The sequence below is a fragment of the Gekko japonicus genome, unplaced genomic scaffold (genome assembly GCF_001447785.1).
Source record: "Gekko japonicus isolate JY-2015 unplaced genomic scaffold, Gekko_japonicus_V1.1 scaffold954, whole genome shotgun sequence".
In the NCBI taxonomy this organism is placed as follows: Eukaryota; Metazoa; Chordata; class Lepidosauria; order Squamata; family Gekkonidae; genus Gekko; species Gekko japonicus.
Genome location: NW_015170304.1, coordinates 644,482 through 665,021, shown reverse-complemented (window position 1 = coordinate 665,021; position 20,540 = coordinate 644,482). Strand labels below are relative to the sequence as shown.

Sequence of the window (20,540 nt, the reverse complement as noted above, 5' to 3'; positions counted from 1 at the left end):
CAGCTCTTAGCGAGGGAACTTTTTTCCGTTCTATTAAAGACCCTTGATATTTTATTCTCAAGATTCAAGAAGCAAGTAGATGCCAGGCAGGAAGCACACTGACGGGAAGCCACATTGGGTTCATGCCAGTCTTTGCCAAATGGTGTGCTGCAAGAAGTTAATTGAATAATTAAAGGTTCCTGTGGTTCTGAGCACCCACCTGCAGAGAAGGCTGCACTGCACCATCTCTGCATGATTTATTGCTCTGGCTTTGCTTCCTTCCTGTCAACTATTGCTGGCTATCTGCTGCATTTCTGCATTGCGTGTATTGGGTCATTCAGATGCTCCTGATCTAGCAGAATGAATTGTTTCCAGAGACTAAGTGTCTCCTCCTCCTCCTCCAACCAGCTGGTACACTCTGAATGATCACTCATTGCAGGGGTCAGTCTCCTTAGAGCCATAATGGCTAAAACTTCCCTGTCTAGAAGTTTGAGCCCTTAAGGGCATAGGAATGAACTGGACGTTCTATCTATTTATTTGTTAAAACATGTACGTCCTTGTGGGTCAGAGCAGCTTACAGACCACAGTTTAAAACATGTAAGGACAGAAAGGCAGGATATAAATGTTGTAAATAGCAATCAAATAAAACCTCAAATAATCCCCCTCCTGCAACCTGTACTCCATTAAAAGCCCTGGCACATAGTGCCTCTTAAAAATTTCTTGAGTTGGTGGCTCCCTCATCTGTTCTGGGAGCCTGTTCCACAGAATAGAGATTATAATAGAAGAATAGTGGGCTCTAGTTGATGTCAGGCAGGCTACCTTAAGTAGGGATGGGGGAGACTAGCAGATGGCAACCTCAGGAGCACTGGAAAGATTTGGATCCACTAGTTCTAGATGGTATGGAGTTGGCTTTTGCAGAGCAGGTTAAGAGCTTGAGGGTGCTCATGGACCCAGCCTTGCTCTTTGAAAAGCAGGTTGATGCATGGTTAGTAGTGCCTTTTATCGTTTTCATCTGGTTCACCAGCTTCTCTCCTTTCTTAGACTCAGCCAGTCTGGCTGAATCATACTTTTGTTGCCTCGCAGCTAGGTTACTGTGACATGTTCTAGGTTGGGCTGCCCTTGAAGACAACCTGGAAACTACAGCTGCCACTTTGTTCCCAAGTTTAATTTAAGATGATTATGACCTTTAAAGCCCTTCACAGCTTATGTCCCACACACTTATGTTCTCGTGTGCCCATTATGATCTTCAGGCTACCACCTACTGTCTGTCTTATGACTCAGGGTAGCCCACCTAGTTATTAGATTTAATCTGTAATAATTTAATAACTACTTTGTAAGCCACCTTGAGCCAAGAGGAAAGGCAGGGTATACATATTTTAATAAATAAAAGACAGTCCTGGGGACATATGGGTCCTAGGTCATGAAGGGCTTTAACAGTCATATACAACACCTGGAATTGAACTCCTGATACAAACCAGTAGCCAGTGTAGCAACATAAGAGAGGGAACTATATTCTTTTCAGCTAGCCTCTGGCAATAATTGGGCTGTTGCTGTTCAGAAGTATCAGAGATGTAGGAAGTGCTGCTTTATTTAATATAGGAATTCGAGAGAGGTGAGCCCAGGAAAATAAAATAGCCAGCCCCATGAGATTGCCTCAGGGCAGAGAACGATGCATTGGTCTCGTGCATTACATTGTGTGAAGGAAGAACTCACCAACTGACTGGCTGTCATCTAGTCCAATCAAAGCACATGACCCAATACTAGAAAGAGAATGGTCAAAATCAGCATCTGCTTAGAGGGGTACTTTTTGTTCACACAACAGAACCCAACTTGTCCTCTTCTTTGCCATGGAGCAATCAGCAGATGGCAGTTTTTGAAGTACTGAGAAGAACATTGATTCAGGTGGGGTAGCCATGTTGGTCTGAAGAAGCAGAACAAAGTTTGAGTCCAGTGGTACCTTTTAAGACCAACAAATCTTATTCATGGTAAATAACTGGACTTGAACTTTGAGAAGAACATTGTAACCTGCTGCTGTCTACTCAAAATCCATAAATAGATTTTAAATTGATAGTTGTAATCTTTTTTTTAAATTGTAAATCTGCATTAATTGCAGATACATATATGTTGTTACCTGCCCTGAGCCTACATTGTGAGGAGGGCGGGTTATAAGTTTAATGAAATTTTAAAAAATTATGCTTCTGAATTCTTCAGAACTCTACATCAGGATGGATGTTTTCAAAAACGGGGGGGGGGAAGAGATGGTGCTGGTGTAACATTGCACCTTTGGAGTTCTGGAGAAATGTAACAACATATCCCATTGAACATTCAAAAACTTGCAGACTGCTGCAAAATGCTGAATAGATATGCCTTTTTGTGTCTAAATATTACCTTCTATACACAGAACCCAGCAAATATCCTATCCTGTTCCTCCTTCATACTGTTGACACTCTGGTTCCTATCAACAGATATAACCCAGGGCCATGCCCAAAATCTCTGTAGATGCAGTATAATTATAGTTGCTGGACAATTTGCTGCTGTTAATAAAGCTGGAGGTGAGTGGGTGGATATCATGGCCTGTCTGTGGGAAATCCTTTGAGCTGTCTTACACTTAGGGTTGTAATAGAGCTGTGAAAGTTTACCTAGCAGTACATTCATCTTATCTCCAGTACTGAAACCCAAGAAGCATTAATTAAACAGGAGCAAAACAAATTCAGTAGATTAGAACAGCTTTCCAAATACACAAAATAGCTCTTGTTCTGTTATAAAGGCAGGATCGAGTTGGAAGGAATATGCAGTGTTCTCAGCTTGGAGAGTTTTTAGAGTGGGGAGTCTGAAGACTTAAAAAGTTTTCTTGAGGCATGTCCTAGGATCTAAAACTTATTTACTTTAAAATGTTACTTCTTTCCTTTATACCCCACTTTTCTCCCCAATGGGAACCCAAAATGGCTTACATGATTCTCGTCTCCTCCAGTTTATCCTCACAACTATCCTGTGAAATAGGTTCAGCTGAGAGCATCTGACTGGCCCAGGGTCACTCAGCAAGCTTAAATGGCAGAGTGGGGATTCAAACTTCGATCTCCTAGGTAGGCACTCTAATCATTATACCATACATCTAACACCTAGTGGTATGTACCTTACATATTCTGAATGGCACAAACCTTCTACTAAGTGTATTTTGGATTGCAGCTGTGTTGCTTGAGCCTCTGAGTGTTTACTTGAAAGTAAATCCAATAGAGTTCAATAGGATTACTCCACAGTAAGTGGCCATCAGACTACAGTCCTGAATCATCTGAGTTGCCTCCAAATGATTTTTGGACAGAAAGTCCCTCCTCTTAGAAGGTCCTTGTTTACACTGAATGTATTCCAATTTAAGGCAATCTGATCTTTGTCCAACTCCTATGCAAATACAGTTTTTCATTTCTGTCTCTTCTGCTTTCTGACCACTGCCTCAGTTCCTAAAATTCTTAATTTTTAACTACTTTCTCAACTACTGGGAGGATTGTTGGTTCGCTTGGGAAAAATGGAGTTAACTCTAAGCCCAGATGCATTGCTGAAATTGTGTTCTACAACATGGGTAAGCCATATTTGTTAGTTTCTCTGTTGACTGGTGTGTTATGAAAAAATTGGTATGTTTGGTGCCCAGAAAATAAGCAGTTGAAAACAGCTACTATAAAGAAAAAGAAGGGAAAAAAGAGGTTTCTGAACATGAGAATTAAAGTAATGGAGCATTAAGATACACAGTATGTTGGACCACTCCTGGCTTTTGTGAATAGGTGACTTAGGAATATTTTATGTATTTGTTGTGGTCTGTTGATACACGTTATTTACTCCAGGTAAATGATGCATCTAAATGCCACTTCCATTTACAGTTAATATGGAACATTTTTTTTTGGGGGGGGGGGTTGTTTAGTTTATTTTGGAATATAGGCATGGGTTTTATATCATCTGTTCTACAAAGCTGTGCTTCACATAAGATTGTCATATCTTTTACCTGAGATTTAATGTAGTGCACTTTGCATTTAAAATATGTTTCTGATCTCTTTTCATTTTAAAGGTGGTCTATAAGGCTAGGAGGTAGGTCTGACTTGTGGGGTGTTGTGAAGTGCCATATTTTTAAACAGAGATTGTGTTTTATTTCCCTTCAGAGTTACAACACACACCTAGGTTGTGGGAAGGTATTACTACTACATTTTGTATCTGCCTTGTTAAAGCAACCAACTTTTTATGGCAGGCTGTTGGGCCTCCAAGAGATAATGTGAAATTCAACTGCCATGGTATTATACAGCCTGGTGAGCTGAGCTGCACCTGTTGAATTTCTGTGTTAAAAGTCAAAACTTGACCCATGCTGTATACCTAGGTTGATTTACTATATTACATCATGTGGATTTAGTACTTGCTTTTAAATTAATGTTCAGTTCAGTACACAGCAAGCAAAACTGGGTACAATGAAAGCAATACCTTGGGAAAAAGGCTAGTAAAAATTTGCTCTGGCTACTCCAGAAAAGAGCTTTTTTTTTTTTTGCTACCAGCAGAGTTAGCTTCATGTAGATTGTTAGTTTTAGCAACTGAAATGTATCCAAGAACTAGTAAAATCAGGCAGACTTCTGATTATGTACAAAACAATGTTTTCCTGTGGCCCAGCATCTTCAGGGTTAAACTCATATGGTTTCCAGTCAGGGTTCACCTTTGGCATTTTAAATGTTAGAATTTAACTTCTGGTTATAAGGAGCTTTTCAGAATGCCTTTTCCCCAAAAGGCATTGCAGTCCTGTACCCTCAGCTTTTTGTTTTTTTAAAGAAGCCTTTCTTTTCCCCTTCAGAGCTGTTAACTTTTCAGCAGGGCCCCACAGTTTATGACTTCTATAGCAACTTGATGGGCAGACGTGGCAGGTAATAATGTTTATCTCCCTTTTTGCGAAAAACATCCTCTTTGCTTATTTCTGCAGATCAAGCACTGTTTTAAAACAGCACAAGATCAAGACCAATTTCTTTCCTTTTTTTTTTCTTCTCCTGGTCAAGCAGGCCACCTATTTTTACCATCTGTAAATCCTGGCATATATTCTACAGCTTTCCAGCTCTGAATCCCGATGTTCCAGGGCCAACTGCCTGCCAGGTCCCAGGCCCAGCAGTTGCCGTGGTAACACCATGAGGGCCTGGGCCTTTGCTCTTTGGGGCCACTCTATCAACCATATAGAACTTGAGGAACTGGGGTTCTTTGTTTCTTAACCTCTACCAACTCTTACACCACAAAGACACCCTCAACCCCCTTCCCCTCCCCCACCTGAAAGGGTCTTTAGTCCAATGGCCAAAAATGGAAGACCTAAATACCAGCATTTCTTCAGTAAGTAGAACCCAGGCTCAGCTAGCATTTATCTGCCAGAAATGTTTCATATGCTGCAGATGTTTGTATTTTATGATTGCTGTACTTGGGGAAAGCCCTGTTTTGTCCCTTGTTTCAGTCTCTGGAGAATACCTGGTTAAAACAGCGGAAGTAGCTAGCATCGTATCTCAAAATACAACCTCCTTTCCAGGGTTTTTAGAAGTTAAGTCTCTGGGTGGAGAGAGGCAGTGTATATGATTCTCCCTGCCTTCATTTTATCCTCACAATCACTCTGTGAGGTAGGTTAGACCAGTTATTCTCTGTTTCTCAGCCTAAGGTTACTCAGAGTTTCATGCCTGGTTTTAATTGCACTGTATGCTGATGGCAAGGCTTCTTTCACTAAGTTTGTACCAAGGCTTCTTTCCTCTTTAACAGTGTTTTTAACTGTTTCTGAAAGGCTGTAATATTTCAGTTATGGAATTCCTCCTTCAAAAGTGTGAAACACTCTAAATCCCTAAAGCTAAGGTAAGAACATCTTCTTTCAGTGCCTCAAAAATATTTCAGAGCACTTGCTGTCCTGGAGACACTGATACATTCTTTGATACTTCATATGCTTTTAAGCAGAAATTCATTTTAAGAGACAGCTATATAGCTAGTACAGCTTTAGCCTATCCTTCCTCCAAACTGCTTGAGGCAGTACATGTGATTTCCCCACCCTCAATGTATCCTTACAACAATCCTGTGAGTAGGGGTACCAGATTCCAGGTGGGACCTGGGGATTCTCCAGAATTACAGTTCATCTCTGGATTTCCTCCGTGTGATTTCGGATGCCAGCCTCCCGGTGGGACCTGGGGGTCCCTTCGAATTACAGGTCACCTCCAGACTACAGAGATCAGTTCCCCTGGAGAAAATGAGGGGGACTGATCTGGCCACCCTACCCCATCCCCAATCCCCTGCTGGTGGCTAGAGGGGACCTGGCAACCCAGCCTGTAAATTAAGATGAGAGAGAATGACTGTCCCAAGGTCACCTAGTAACCTTGTGGTAGAGTAGGAATTTGAACCTGGATTTTTCAGATCATAGTCCAGTACTCTAACCACTATATCACACACTTAAGATTTCTTGTTGCTGGTATGCTTCTTGGTCCAATTCAAGATGCTGACATTGATCTTTAAAGCCTAAACAGCTTAGGGTGAGAGTAACTGAGTTACTGCCTTCCCCTATATAAACCTGTAAATGACCTAACATTAGCCGACATGTCCTGCACAGCTTGTCCACATTAACTGCAATGAAAATTGAAGAATTTCAACTAGTGGTGTGGGGTGGAAAATTGTCCAGTGTTATATTTTTCCCATGGGAAAATTTCTACCCAACAGTTGTTAATATAGTATGTTTATCTATCATTGTCAGGACTGTTGTGCTGCAAAGCAATCATGTTAGATGGGCTAAGTGTGGGGTACGAAACATGGACAAACCCCAGTGCTTGTACAAGGCCCAGGGTTGTAAGTGTGGTCTTTGGCTTCTTTTGCTAATTTTATTGAAATTTTTCAAAAATTATTTAGATTTGAATAGGAAAATTTCCCAGGCAGGTGATGGCTTCACAGCTTTGGGTGATCCTGCAGGAGATGGATTATCTAGACCCATTTCAATCCAGGGTTTTGAATGAAATCACTATTGGTCTTCTTGACTGATGACTTTCACTGGGGAGGGGGGCGTTGTCATCCCTGTTGATTCTTGTGCATCTCTCAGTAGCTGTTGACACCTCCAGCCATGGTATCTTTCTTGAGAGGCTAACTGGGTTGGGAGTAGGAGGTACCATGCTTTGGTAGATCTTCTCTTATTTGATGTACCAAATTCAGGTGGTAGTGCTGGAAAATTGCTGCTTATACCCATAACATTTATGTTGTAGGGTCTTGAAGGGTTCTCTCTTGCTTTATGTTGTTTAACATCTACATGAAAATGTTTGAGAGAGATCATCAGGGGATTTGGAATAAGGTGCCACTAGTATGAGGATGACGCCCAGCTCTATTTGTCCTTTCTGGCTAAGTCAGGGTCTGTGGAAGTACTGAAAAGGTGCGTGAAGAACTGAAACTCAATCCAGATGAGACTGAGATACTGTTGGTTAATAGAAAAGCTGCTCAAGTTCAGTGGAGTCAGCTTGTCCTGGAGGGGGGGCGCTCCCCCTGAAAGAGGAGGTTTGTAGCTCAGGGGTGCTGGTGGATCTTGCCCGTACAGTTGGAGACCCAGGTCTCCTCCATGGCATGTAGTACATTTTATCAGCTTGTGCTAGTTCCTCGAAAGTGTGATCTGGCCATGGTAATCCATACTCTGGTTGCATCCAGGTTAGGTAAGGTTACTGTAAAGTGCTCTGTGTGGGGCTGTCTTTGAAAAGGTCTGGAAACTCCAGCTGGTCTAAAATGCTGCAGCCAGGTTATTGTCAGGGGCTTGATACAGGGATCATATCACCCCTATGCTGAAAGATCTGCACTGGCTGCCCATTTGTTTCCAGGCACAATTCAGAGCATTAGTTCTTATCTTTAAAGCCCTAAGTGGCTTGGGGCCAAGGTACTTGAAGGATCACCTCCTTCCATATTGGTCAGCCCACCACTTGTCTCATAAGCCCTGCTCTCCATGCTCCTGTCTACCAAGGTGAGTTGGGTAGCAACCAGAAACACGGATTTTCCAGTAATGTCAGCTCACCTATGGAATGCCCTCCCCCCTGAGGCTCACCTGGTGCCAAGTTACTTTCTGTTAGGCGCCAGGCCAAAGCATTTTGGTTTAGCTCAGCTTTTAATTAACACCATTTTAAAGACCATTTTTGTAGTGTGTGTGTGTTAGCTTCAGTGAGTTATGTTTTTATACTCTGGCTGTGTTTTTAATGCTGAGTTTTCACAAAAAACCTAAGGCAGGATAAAAACATTATAAAGAAATAAAATTAATGAAATGACCTTAATAGAATTCTGTATATTCTGAAATCTCAAGTGTTCTTAATTTTGAGCCTGAAGGGCCACAATTCCAAACTCCACAATTCTAAATTCTGAATCCAAATTCCTAATCCATATTCTGGTGCTAGTGTGCATCCCCATCACTGTGTAAACCAGCTCAGTTGATTTTCAAGAGAACATTAAACTCTTGTAAATAGGATCTTTTGCCCTTCTAGTCTTTTTTTTAATGCTAGTAGGGCCTTGCTGTGAAGTCTCCCCCCCATCCTTGAGTAAATTTTGTTCATGTGAAAACTGACCTTTAAAAACTTGGAATACACATTTTCCAGGTGTGATCTATGTATTTTATATATTTTAAACGCACATTTCCTGCTTTGCTTTAAAAAAAAAGAAATTAAATTTGTTCCTCTGTTATCTTGCATGGCTCTGGAACACAGGGCTTGACACTTGTCATTGAAATCAATATTGGTTGGGTTGTGCCATGTGTTTGTTGGGGAATTGACCATTTGTGCACTAGTGAAGTGCCACAACCTTTGGGTTTTAGGGTGGACTCAAGATATGATGCTTGATGCAGAACTAAACAGCACACTTGCCAGAAGGTAATAGAGTGAGATTATTTGACAGACAGCACTGGGTTGCAAGAAGATAGATATATGTTTTGGGAGTTAGGTTTATTCAAGGTGTTTGAGCCATTAGATGTAAGCTATCAGATATTTGGTGGTAGAAGATGTTTTTATATACATATTGGGAATTCAGGTAATGAGCAGCATAATTAAGTGTTGTCAAGTTGCAACTGATCTGTGGGGTATTCAAGGGAAGAGATGAGCAGAGGTGGTTTGTCATTGCCTTCTCTGCATAGCAACCATAGCCTTTCTTGGTGGTCTACCGTCCAAATACTAACCATGGCCAACCCTGCTTAGTTTCTGAGCTCTGACAAGTTCTGGCTAGTCTGGTCTGTTCAGACTGCTCGGCAGTATAGGAGCCTTTTTATTGGTCATATTTTCACGTTGGGTCAACTGGTGGTTGACAAATATGCCCTCTTTTATTTCTTTTTGTTTTCATCTGTTGTCTTTGCAAGCCTTTTTTGTTTGCGAATTTTAGTTGCTGATGTTCCAAGTAAATTTGTTTCTTTTATGGCAGCATTATACAACTGATGCAAAAACCAGGGTCAGTAATAACAGTAATATCTAATTTTGGCAGCGTGATCATGAAATTTAGTAGCATCCCTAATTAAACCTCATACATGCTTTACAATCAGCAACTGGGGACCCTTCTCCAAACGTTATGGGAGGTGAAGGACCTTTTTGATTGTTGCAGGCAGACTTAGAAACTCTGCCTTCGGTTTGCTGTGAGGTGAAGAAAGGCAGTATATATTTCTCCATGGTTGGAGACAGAGGGTGGCGCTGGGCGAGACGGTCTCCCTGCGATACCCACTAGGATGTGGTGTGCCGCAGTGGGTGATCCTCTCGCCAATGCTATTTAACATCTATATGCGCCCCCTCACCCAGTTAGTCTGGAGTTATGGGCCAGGTTGCCATCAGTATGCTGATGACACTCCGCTTTATCTGTTAATGGACGGTCATCTGTCCTCTGTTCCTGGAAATTTGGCTGAGGCTTTGGACGCTGTGGCTGGATGGTTGCGGCACAGTTGATCGAAGTTAAATCCATCGAAGATGGAGGTCCTGTACCTGGGTCATGGGGGTTTGGAGGTGGGCATCAGGCTTCCCACACTGGGACAGCTCTGGTGCCGGCCCAGTCAGTGAAGAGCCTGGGAGTAACACTGGATACCTCCTTATCTATGGAGGCCCAGGTTGCTGCAGTCACCAGATCTGCATTTTTCCATCTTAGGCAGATCAGGCTACTGAAGCCCTATCTCTCCCCCCAGGACTTAGCTACAGTGACCCATGCAATGGTCACTTCCAGGCTTGATTACAGCAACTAGCTCTACACAGGCCTACCCTTGAAGCTGATCCAGAAATTACAGCTGGTACAAAATGCGTTTGCGCACATGCTGATGTCGACGCCTGAGCGGGCTCACGTTCGGCATGGGCTCTGTCAGCTGCATTGGCTGCCAGTTGAGTACCAGATCCGCTTCAAGGTGTTGGTAATTATCTTCAAAGCCTTATACGGCCTGAGACCAACATACCTAAGAGACCGCCTCTTCCCATATATGCCTCGGAGAGCATTACGCTCCAAGGGTCAACATCTCCTGGTGATCCCTGGCCCAAAGGACATCTGCTTAGCCTCAACCAGGGCCAGGGCTTTTTCCACTCTGGCCCCCACATCGTGGAACATGCTTCCTATTGAGATCAGGGCCCTGCGGGATCTTATTCAATTCCGCAGGGCCCACAAAATGGAGCTGTTCCGCCAGGCCTTTGGCTGAGGCAGCGGGCATCCACATATGCCCCCCCCCCCCGAGGTTGCGGTCTCCCACCTACTGATAACCGGCCATACTTAGTTACATGGGCTGGATTCTCCCTATGGCAAGCATGACTATTGATTTTATATGTCTTAATGTGTTTAAATTGTATTGTATTTATTGAACTGTTGTGACCCGCCCTGAGCCCATACGGGATGGGCAGGATATAAATGTGAAAAATAAAACAATAAATAAAGAAAAATAAACCTATCCAAGGAGGTGTTAGCCTTCTGTTTCAAAGGGATTGAAGAATTATTTTGCCCCAGTTTTGTCAGTTCTGATAGTTTTCACTGATGTTGTGTATATGTGTTTACTTCGCTACTCTTTGAAAGGACTTCATGGGGTGATTGGGAATTTGAACAGGAATTGAGGGGTGATTTTGAGCAAAAAAGTGGCCAGTGGGAAAGAGGTTAAGTATTTCTTTTCTTTCTCAACATTCAGTACTATGACTTCCCCAAAGTTTAGGTCTGAGGGGTTTGTCGCTTGCAATAATGACATGATTTGGGATTACGAGGGGTATGCAGGATAGAGTTTCCAGCTGCTACATCTAGGTTGTAGACATTTTCCAGCCCTGGAAACTCACCTGGCCCCTCAATCCCAGCCTTTGGGCACTTTTTTGTTTTCTTAAGAAAGTGGCCAGTATTTGAGGTTAGGGTATGTTGTAATTCTCTAATAGAACTGCTGTTACTTGCAATGTTGTTCTGGTCTCTAAACGTCTAGTAGCTTCTAAGATAACTTTAGAAAGCAGAAAAGTGGTAAAAGGGGGGCATAAATGCAGTATGTGAGGAATCTTTGGGTCAAATTGAAAACTGAATTGTGATTTTCCCTTTGGCTCTGTTGAAATAGTGGCCAAGGTTCTTGCTGGAATGTGCAATATACTGCTACATAGGTTTTGGTAATTTTTTTAGAGAGTTTAATGCGCTTCAAAGCGAGCAAAGTAAATAATGTGTAGGCTGAAGAATGTCAGAGGGAGTATGAATTCCAAATGGAGATACCGAGGACAGATTTCCCCCTCTTAGATATACCCACTCATTTTATTTTAATCTTTTATATGTGTAGTTGACCCTGGATTGTGAGGAAGAAAGCAAGAATTTTTGGCCCCACATCACAACCCTTTTCAAGGTCTTTGTCTGATACTACAGATCTGACACTGGATGTTCCTGAGAGTTTCCAGTATGAAGGCCCAGGCAGTGAAAGATGTGTGCCTCCAGATGCATGAATTACTATTTTTAACTGTCCTCAAGCCCAGCATTGAGCAGAAAAGGTTGTTCATTGTGAGCAATGTTTTCCATGTTAGAGTTACAAGTGAAATAGTTTGCATGACAGGGAGGTTGTTGGGGGAAAGGTATAAAAATGCCTTGGAGCATTAGCCAGACTTGGACTACTGGTTTAAATGATGCTGCTGTCATCTCCTTAAAGCCCTTGTACATCCTTCTGAATCTGCTTTGCTGTTGATGGAGATGGTATAGTGGATATGATGGACTGCAAGTCAGAGCCTGTATGTTCGTGCCTATTTGACCTTTTAAAAATTATTTATAAAAAATAAATTGGTGTCTTTCAAATTTACAGCTTTCAGGGAAGCTAGTCAAGGCAGCCCTGACAGTCTGATACAGAATTCCTGCATGGTTATGCAGAATTTGGGAACATGTTTTAGTGTGCCTTGTCAAATGAGATGATGGTTTAGAATGTAGCCGGCACACCTTTGCAGCTGCATATAGTGGGCTTAACTGGTAGATCAAGTTTCTTCATTTCACAGATGCATGCATATCATTACTGTTCTTCTCTTTAAAGAACCTCTGATAAGTTTCTGAGGTTCCCCCAACTTTCCTAAAATAGGTTGGAAAACACTTTTGCAGACAGCTGGACTTTTTTTTTTCCTTCAAAGAAGCTCTGAGCTGCCAACTCTCAGTAGAGTTGTCCTGTAGTTCTGGAAAGTAATTGCTTCTTGTAACACACAGGATATAATTTGTAAAGTGCATTTTTGCCACCAAATGTTGTAAAAGGAAGAAGTCTGGAGGATGGAAATACAGTGTTTTGTCATAGAAAGAGAGGGGGGAGGGGAGAGGGGGAGAGGGGGAGAGATCTCCACTGCTGCTCCATGCACCTGTGGAACTTCCACAGAGCACAGTTTTCCTTATGCATTATAATGTCAGGGGACCTCCAGTACAGATCAGCACAGTCCCCAGCATCTCAAACATGGGGAAACTTCTTGTCTTTTTAAATCGTTTATCATAGTGACCTTTGTATTCTTTTCCTGCAGTTTATTGGGGAAGACAAACGCGTTGGGACACGGACCATCCTGGTTGGCCACCGTCCGGTTTCTGAAACAGAGGCTTATGTTGTCCAGAAATTCTGTGACAACAAGATAATCTCCTCCAAGGTATGCTTGACCTGTTAATCTACACAACGTCATCAATGGATGCATGCAAGTTCTTGATGCGTAATATGAATGCATTCCTAAACTTAAATCCCGATAAACCATCTTTGCTCATGCACTTCAAAGCAGGAGCTGCAAAAAGTACTCCTGTTGCCCCATCAGTGTCTATATTTGCTGTTGTCAGAATGATGACATACGATGGCTGGAACTGTGTTGTTTGAACTGGTTTCTTTTTAAAAGGCTGTTCTGAATTGGACTGCATTTTACATCTCTAGCTTAGTAGATCATAAGAAGCATTGTTCCACTCATGCACGTAGCTGCTCTGCTTGAAACATCCGCACCCATTCCTCAATCATGTTGAGGACCTAAATGTCACAGTCCTTGCTGTTCTTGAACCTTGACCTGTATTCTTGACCTGCTGTTCTTGAACCTTGACCTTTACATCTGCCCGGCACCCTCCCCTCCCTCCCATGAAGATCTAAATGCTAAATATGCCATCTTGCTCAAAATGCTTAAATATCTGTGTTGAATGTTTTAATTCTGAATTCTGTAGTTTTAACTAGTTTTAAAATTGTATTGGATTTTATGTTGTTGTAAACCACCCTGAGCCCCATGCAAGTGGGGAAGGGCAGTTAAGAAATTGAAATAAATAAATATTCTGGGGAGCAGAACAGGTTGCAATGGGGAGAGGGTTGGTCAGAAAGGTCCATGATTGCTGTTCTTCTTGTGATACATAGGATTCATCTCTGTGTCCACAGAAACCCCAGAGTTTGTCAGTCATATTGGGAGTCTTGTCCATAATCAGTACTCTTTCAGGGAAGTTTATCTGCAGTCTTTCCCTGCAGCTCAATTGGAGTGTTGGAAGACTTCTCTTGTAGAATCACCACCATGTTCTATAAGTTTTTTAAAAATATATATTTTGGGGGAAGGGTGGGTTGGATAGAGAACAGACCTCTGACATTTGTGAAAGTGTTTGACTGTTCACGCCTCTGAGATTTGTGTAAGTGCTCCCCTGCACACATGGCCACAGTTCAAATTTGGTCCCTGCAGGGAAGCTTTCTTTGTTCTTTTTAAAAAATCATTCCACTCTTGTGCAGTTACACCCATCACCCCCACCACACATACATATTACTGTTTGTTTTTTAAAAATAGAAAAAATACAAATGCCTTTCCTTTCTTCCTCTCCTTCTGAGGCAACTTGAAATGGATGGGGGGATGGGAGTAAAACCATTAACAGATGGAAGGATTAAATCTCTTTTTCTTTCTTGGTCCTGGTTCATATCCCTGTATCACCTTAGCCTTGCTTTTTGACCCTGTTGTGAACGGATTGGTCCCTCTGTTGTCCACTGAAAGCACCCATGACATGAGCTCCAAAGCTCCCTTGCAAGTTATGGGTTTTAAAGAAACTTTTTGTTGTGTTTATAATGTTATACCATTCAATGTTGTAGTGAAGTTTTATTGGAATATTTGTGGTTGTGGGTTATTGTGGGTGTAGATTTGATGTACTTATGGCTGTTCAGCAACACTGGACATTTATTAGGCACAGGGTAGAAATCTGTGGGATGGATCCTGCAGATCCTTTGCACAGTCTCTTTCACATTCTCTGTTTACCCAAGAGGCTCTGTTGGGAGGCAAAGGCTACTTGCACCAGAGGAAAGCACAACCATTAGTGGAAGAGGTCTGTGGGGTCCAATCCAGTAAATCAAACTTTGCCTAGTCTCATCGGGTGTCTTCCTGTTTTATTGTTGACATAGGGATGGAAGAGTGAGTGAGCAGTCACTAACACAAATGCAGTGGCAGTGGCACCTTCAAGACTAACAAAATTTATTCCAGCACAATCTTTTGTTAGTCAGAACTCACTTCACCAGATGCTTAGGGAATTTAAAAACTTACAGAGATTTTTATAACAAAAATCACAGAAGGGGAGTTTTGGGGTAGAGACCTGTAAACCATTCAGGTATGAGTCAGGTGGCTAAAGTAATCTCCAGTATGTTCTCCTTCACCTGTCGCACAGTCGCACAGTCGAGTCCGACTCTTCGCGACCCCATGGACCAGCTCCCGCCAGGCCGTCCTGTCTTCCGCCGTCCTCTGAAGTTGGCTCAATTTATACCATTCAATGTTGTAGTGAAGTTTTATTGGAATATTTCCAATAAATTTCCAATAAATTTATTGGAATATTTCCAATAAAACTCCTTCACCTACTTGTTTATTAGTTATTATTGATTATTATTTTCAATTTGTATCCCGCCTTACTTCCAAGCATTACTTCAAGACAGGAAGTCCTGGTCTTATGAAAGAATCTAATGGAAGCTGAACTGCCCTGCCACTATGTAGCCAGCAGAGGTGACCTTTTTAGGATGTGTCAGGCATCCTGGATCCATCTGTGGAATATTTAACTGATTTGTGGGTTTGACTTAGCCACCTTGCAAATGTTGGAATAAAATAAGCAGGGCATACTCCTGGTGATAGTGTGTGTGTGTGTGTGTATAAAGTATGACACATCATTCTCCCTCAATGGGGGTGGCTTTAATATCCACCCCTTCCTTTTAAAAGTACGTTTTAGAAATTTATTGTTGACTTCATTATTTGGCTGAATATGAACTGTCAGTAGGTGTTCTGTCTCCATATTGGTTGTATTCATGGTTCTGATCTTAATCGGTGCTTTCATCTTGCAGTACACAGTCTGGAATTTTCTCCCAAAGAATCTCTTCGAACAGTTCCGAAGAATTGCCAACTTCTATTTCCTTATCATCTTTCTTGTACAGGTAAGGCTTCTTTTGCAGATGAAGTAAAAGCCAGAAGTAGTGATTTATTTTAGGAACAGAGCAATGAAAGCATCCGGCATTGTTTTGCAGAATGAATATTAGACTGTCATTTTATTATTTATTTATCTATTTGATACTTTTGCAGTGTGTGTGTGTTTGCACCCATGCCTGGAATTCGCAACCTCTGGTGACTCCTACTGGGGCACAGAGGACATTCAGAGAAGTAGCTTGCTATCCTGTCTCTGGCCTCTTGGCCCTGGTATTCTCTTGAGGTCTCCCATCCAAATACTTGCCAGGGGCGGCCCAGCTTAGCTTCTGAGATCTGATGAGATCGGACTTGCCTGGGCTATCCAGGTCAGGGCTAGACTGTCATTCTTAATAAGGAATTGGGGATGTGTTGTTGTACTAACACAAGCTATAACAATATCTGCACCTGTGATTGTTGATGTGGCTTAATGTTGAAATTCAGATGATCCAGTTATAATGATTCTTAATTACTTGGGATGTAGGTTTTCTTTTTGTTGAAATGAGGAGCTCAGATACTGCCCTTATCTAGCCAGAAGCTGTATTTTCTTGTAGGTGAATGGGAAAAATAGACATAGAAGACCCAAATGAGTACTGCATATATATATTCCCTTCCTAGTCCCAACAGCCAGGCCTGTGCACACAAATCCTTTTTAAAAAATCTGAAAGCCTGCTGATTTCATAAGATGAAGCTTCTTTGGCCTTGTTCCAATTTGTAAGGAGAAGTAGGAATCTGGATCCAGTGCCGACCAGCTGATTGCTGGGTTTCAGCTTTCTGAGAGCTTCACAAGCACAGCACAGCACTGGCTGCTCTGGGAAGTCCATTGGCTCAGAAATGTCATCAGTTCAAATCTCACTTCTGTCACAAATTTGTTAATTTGCCTTAATACAGCTCCTCTCTTGGCTTTGCCCCCTCCCCCAAATATGCAGTACACTGGCTTACCTTACAAGGCTGTTGTAAGGACCACAACAAATGTTTTGAACACTGCAAGTTCTATGCTAAGCGTTATTAACGAAGTCTCCATTTGGAAATATGTCTACAGATTTTGTTACTGAATTTGGGGCTTTATCACCTTAAAGTCCTTGGTATTTTAGCTGAACAGAAACCACTTGGCTATTTCCCCATAAGCTGAGTGTTATCAGGCATTGCTAAAGGGTGTATTGAGTTTGCGGTTGCTGCAGTCACAATAGCTGAATCCCATCTGCTCTGAAAATGGAACAGTTCATGAATTGGCATGTCCTCCTAGTTTCAGAGATTAGACATTAATGATCTCTACAGAAGTAGCTCTAGCTAATTAAAACAATAACACTGAGACAGCTCTCCTTAGTCTTTTCTTCCAGATATCGTAAATCCTGCAGTGAGCCATAAGGGCTAATTGCAGATCCTCAGAGTTATGGATAACCTTTCCAGGGGCAAAGATACTGAGTTGCTTCTTTCTAATATGGTATGGATTGGTTTGCTACAATGAACTGGAATCTCCCAAAATGCCCGTGAAATTGTAACTTGGAAGGAGTGTCATGTTGAACTAGAGCCAATCGGAAATAATTCTACAGCCCCCAGATGCTGTTTGACTGTTCCACTGTTGACTACAACCAGAGCTGGAAGAAATTTTTTCTTGATAACAATTCAGAAAATTTGATGCTCTTTTCCTCTTTGTTTTCTTATGTCTTCATATGATATCTTGAACGTTCGGGGGGGGGGAATGAAGATTACAAGAGAAGAGGGTGTGTGTGAGAAAGAGACAGCCATGTAGAAACGCTTAAATTCTTGGTCTCTGGAAGCAAAAAAAAAAAGCTTTATTGTGCCAAGTTCTCTTTTTTAATTGACCTTGGCTATCACAAAAAGGAACCTTGTAATTCATAAGAACATAAGAGAACATAAGATACGCCAATGTTGGATCAGGCCAAAGGCCCATCCAGTCCAACACTCTGTCACACAGTGGCCAGAAATACCAGGTGCCATCAGGTGGTCCACCAGTGGGGCCAGGACATTAGAAACCCTCCCACTGTTGTCCCTCCCAAGCACCAAGATTTATTATTCTGTACATAATAAAACATTTTGGCCCAGAATCCTTCCCTCCGCCATGGATGTATTTGCTAAGCAGTAGCAAGTCCTGTCAAATTATGACCTAGATTAGTCAGAATGGGTGTTAGTATCTTTTGAGAAATGCATGCAATAAGTTCTCCATCTTTTGGTCTTTGTGAATGCCAGCCACCCAAATCACCCCTGCCCCAATTATTCTGAAGACGTAATAAAGCATAGGATATATGTAATGCTTGTGTGCTGTCTTGAGATCCATAAAGCAATCTTGGAGGGTGACCAGGATTATTAACCCTGAAGGAAGAGCCGCCACCACCGGGGTGCTAGGTAGGCTGACCCAACCCCTGAGAATGTGCCCATAGTTAGGGATCCATAAAAGTGATTAGCACTACAAGTTGTAAACCGCCGAGAGACCCCCATTGGGTGGGTTAGGGCGGTATATAAATCGAAAGTTAAATAAATAAATAAAATAAAAATAAACTGCAGAGCAAGGGTGGCTTGTGGCTAAGAGAGAATGGCTTCCATTAGGTCACCCAGTGAGTTCATAGCAGAGATGAGATTTGATCTGGGGACTTCACAATTCGTTGATCAGTCTTCTAGCCACTGCATTTCACCATATTTGGCTACATCATCTCCCAATGATTCTCCCACCCACCATTGTTTAGCACTTAGAACAGTGATGGTGAACCTTTTGGGGACCGAGTGCCCAAACTGTGACCCAGAACCCACTTATTTATCGCAAAGTGCCAACACGGCAATTTAACCTGAATACTGAGGTTTTACTTTAGAAAAAAACTCATACATTAACTTAAGATGATCCAAACAAAGTAAGGAAAGCAATCCCAGAGAATTTATTTATTTATTTATGTTTGGATTTATATCCCGCCCTACCTCAAAGGCTCAGGGTGGCTTACAGGGGCACTATGTGCCAAGATTATAACAATAAAACATATAATATAAAACAATAAATTATAATAAAATACAGCTACAAGTTTACAATACAAGTTTACAAGTTTAGCCAAGATGGGTAGATCTTAACCTCCATGGTAGCTTCTTGAAATCTTGTCATCCAAATCATGCCCGGACGCCTCGTCCCTCCAGTGGGATCCAGTCATGCTGGTAATACGATAGTGCATAGGGGTGGTGGTGGAATAGTGGTGGCAGTGGCTCCTACTCAAAGGCCTGGCGGAAGAGCTCCGTCTTGCAGGCCCTGCGGAACTGAGAAAGGTCCCGCAGGGCCCGGATCTCCTCTGGGAGCTCCTTCCACCAGGTAGGAGCTGCCACCGAAAACGCCCTGGTCCTGGTCACCGCAAATTTAACATCTCTCGGGCCTGGAATTTCCAGGAGATGACGACTCCCCGACCGTAGTGCCCTTGGGGGAACATATGGAGAAAGGCGGTCCCTCAGGTAGGGTGGACCCTGGCCATAAAGGGCTTTAAAGGTCAAAACCAGCACTTTGAAGCGAATCCGGTACGCTATCGGCAGCCAGTGCAGCGCTTTCAGCACAGGCTGAATGTGGTCCCTCCTCGAGAGGCCCATCAACAGCCTGGCTGCAGCATTCTGCACTAGCTGCAGCTTCCGGATTTGCGACAAAGGCAGCCCCATGTAGAGAGTGTTACAGTAGTCTAGCTTTGAGGTAACCGTCGCATGGATCACCGTGGCCAGGTCCTCACGGCTAAGATAGGGGACCAACTGCCGAGCCAGCCGAAGATGATAAAAGGCTGCCCTGGCAGTGGCTGCCACCTGGGTCTCCATCGTTAAAGAGGAGTCCAGGCGCACCCCCAAACTCCTAACCTCCGACGCTGGTACCAACGGAACCCCATCAAAGGTCGGGAGAGGGAGCCCCAACCCTGAGCTGATCCGACTCAGGCCCAGGACCTCCGTCTTTGCCGGGTTTAGTTTCAACCGGCTCAGCCTGAGCCAACCAGCCACAGCTTGTAACGCCCGATGCAGGTCATCGGGAGTAGAGTCCGACCGGCCGCCTAGCATCAGATAGAGCTGGGTGTCATCAGCATATTGATGGTACCCAAGCCCACAACTCTGGGCAATCTGGGCAAGGGGGCGCATGTAGATGTTAAACAATATCGGGTACAAAACGGCCCCCTGAGGCACCCCACACTCAAGGGGATATCTCCGGGACCGCTGGTCCCCTATCGCCACCCTTTGTCCCCGACCCTGGAGAAAAGAGGCAAACCATTGAAGGGCAAGCCCCTGAATCCCCGTGTCGGCGAGCGGGGGGTCAGCAACTGGTGGTCGACCATATCGAACGCGGCCGACAGATCTAACAGCACCAGTGCTGCCACACTGCCCCTTTCCAGATGCCTACAGAGATCGTCAGTCAAGGCGACCAGCACAGTCTCCGTCCCGTGACCAGGGCGAAAGCCGGACTGGTAGGGATTGAGGACGGAAGCATCCTCCAGAAAGCTCTGTAGCTGTAATGCCACCACCCTCTCTAGACACCGGCCGATAATTAGCCAATTCGGTCGGGTCTAAAGATGGCTTTTTCAGAATTCGACACTTTAATGATGGTCTGGGCCTGGCTGGGGCGATTGCACGCGTGCCCACAGAGAGAGCTCTGAGTGCCACCTCTGGCACCCATGCCATAGGTTCGCCACCACTGACTTAGAAGGACTTCAGTAAGAACTTGGTTTAACTGAGCTCCAATGAACTAATTCC

General features: G+C 43.2%; 1 protein-coding gene across 3 annotated transcripts in view; it reads left to right on the top strand.

The window, feature by feature from the left end:
• ATP11C (ATPase, class VI, type 11C) overlaps nucleotides 1–20,540 on the top strand; it is a 118,982-nt gene that overhangs the window by 27,036 nt on the left and 71,406 nt on the right. For all 3 annotated transcript variants that reach the window (XM_015417978.1, XM_015417977.1, XM_015417976.1), the window contains exons 2-3: nucleotides 12,918–13,037; nucleotides 15,710–15,799. In XM_015417978.1, coding sequence (XP_015273464.1) covers nucleotides 12,918–13,037; nucleotides 15,710–15,799 — 210 coding nt within the window. The remainder of the gene's footprint in view (nucleotides 1–12,917; nucleotides 13,038–15,709; nucleotides 15,800–20,540) is intronic.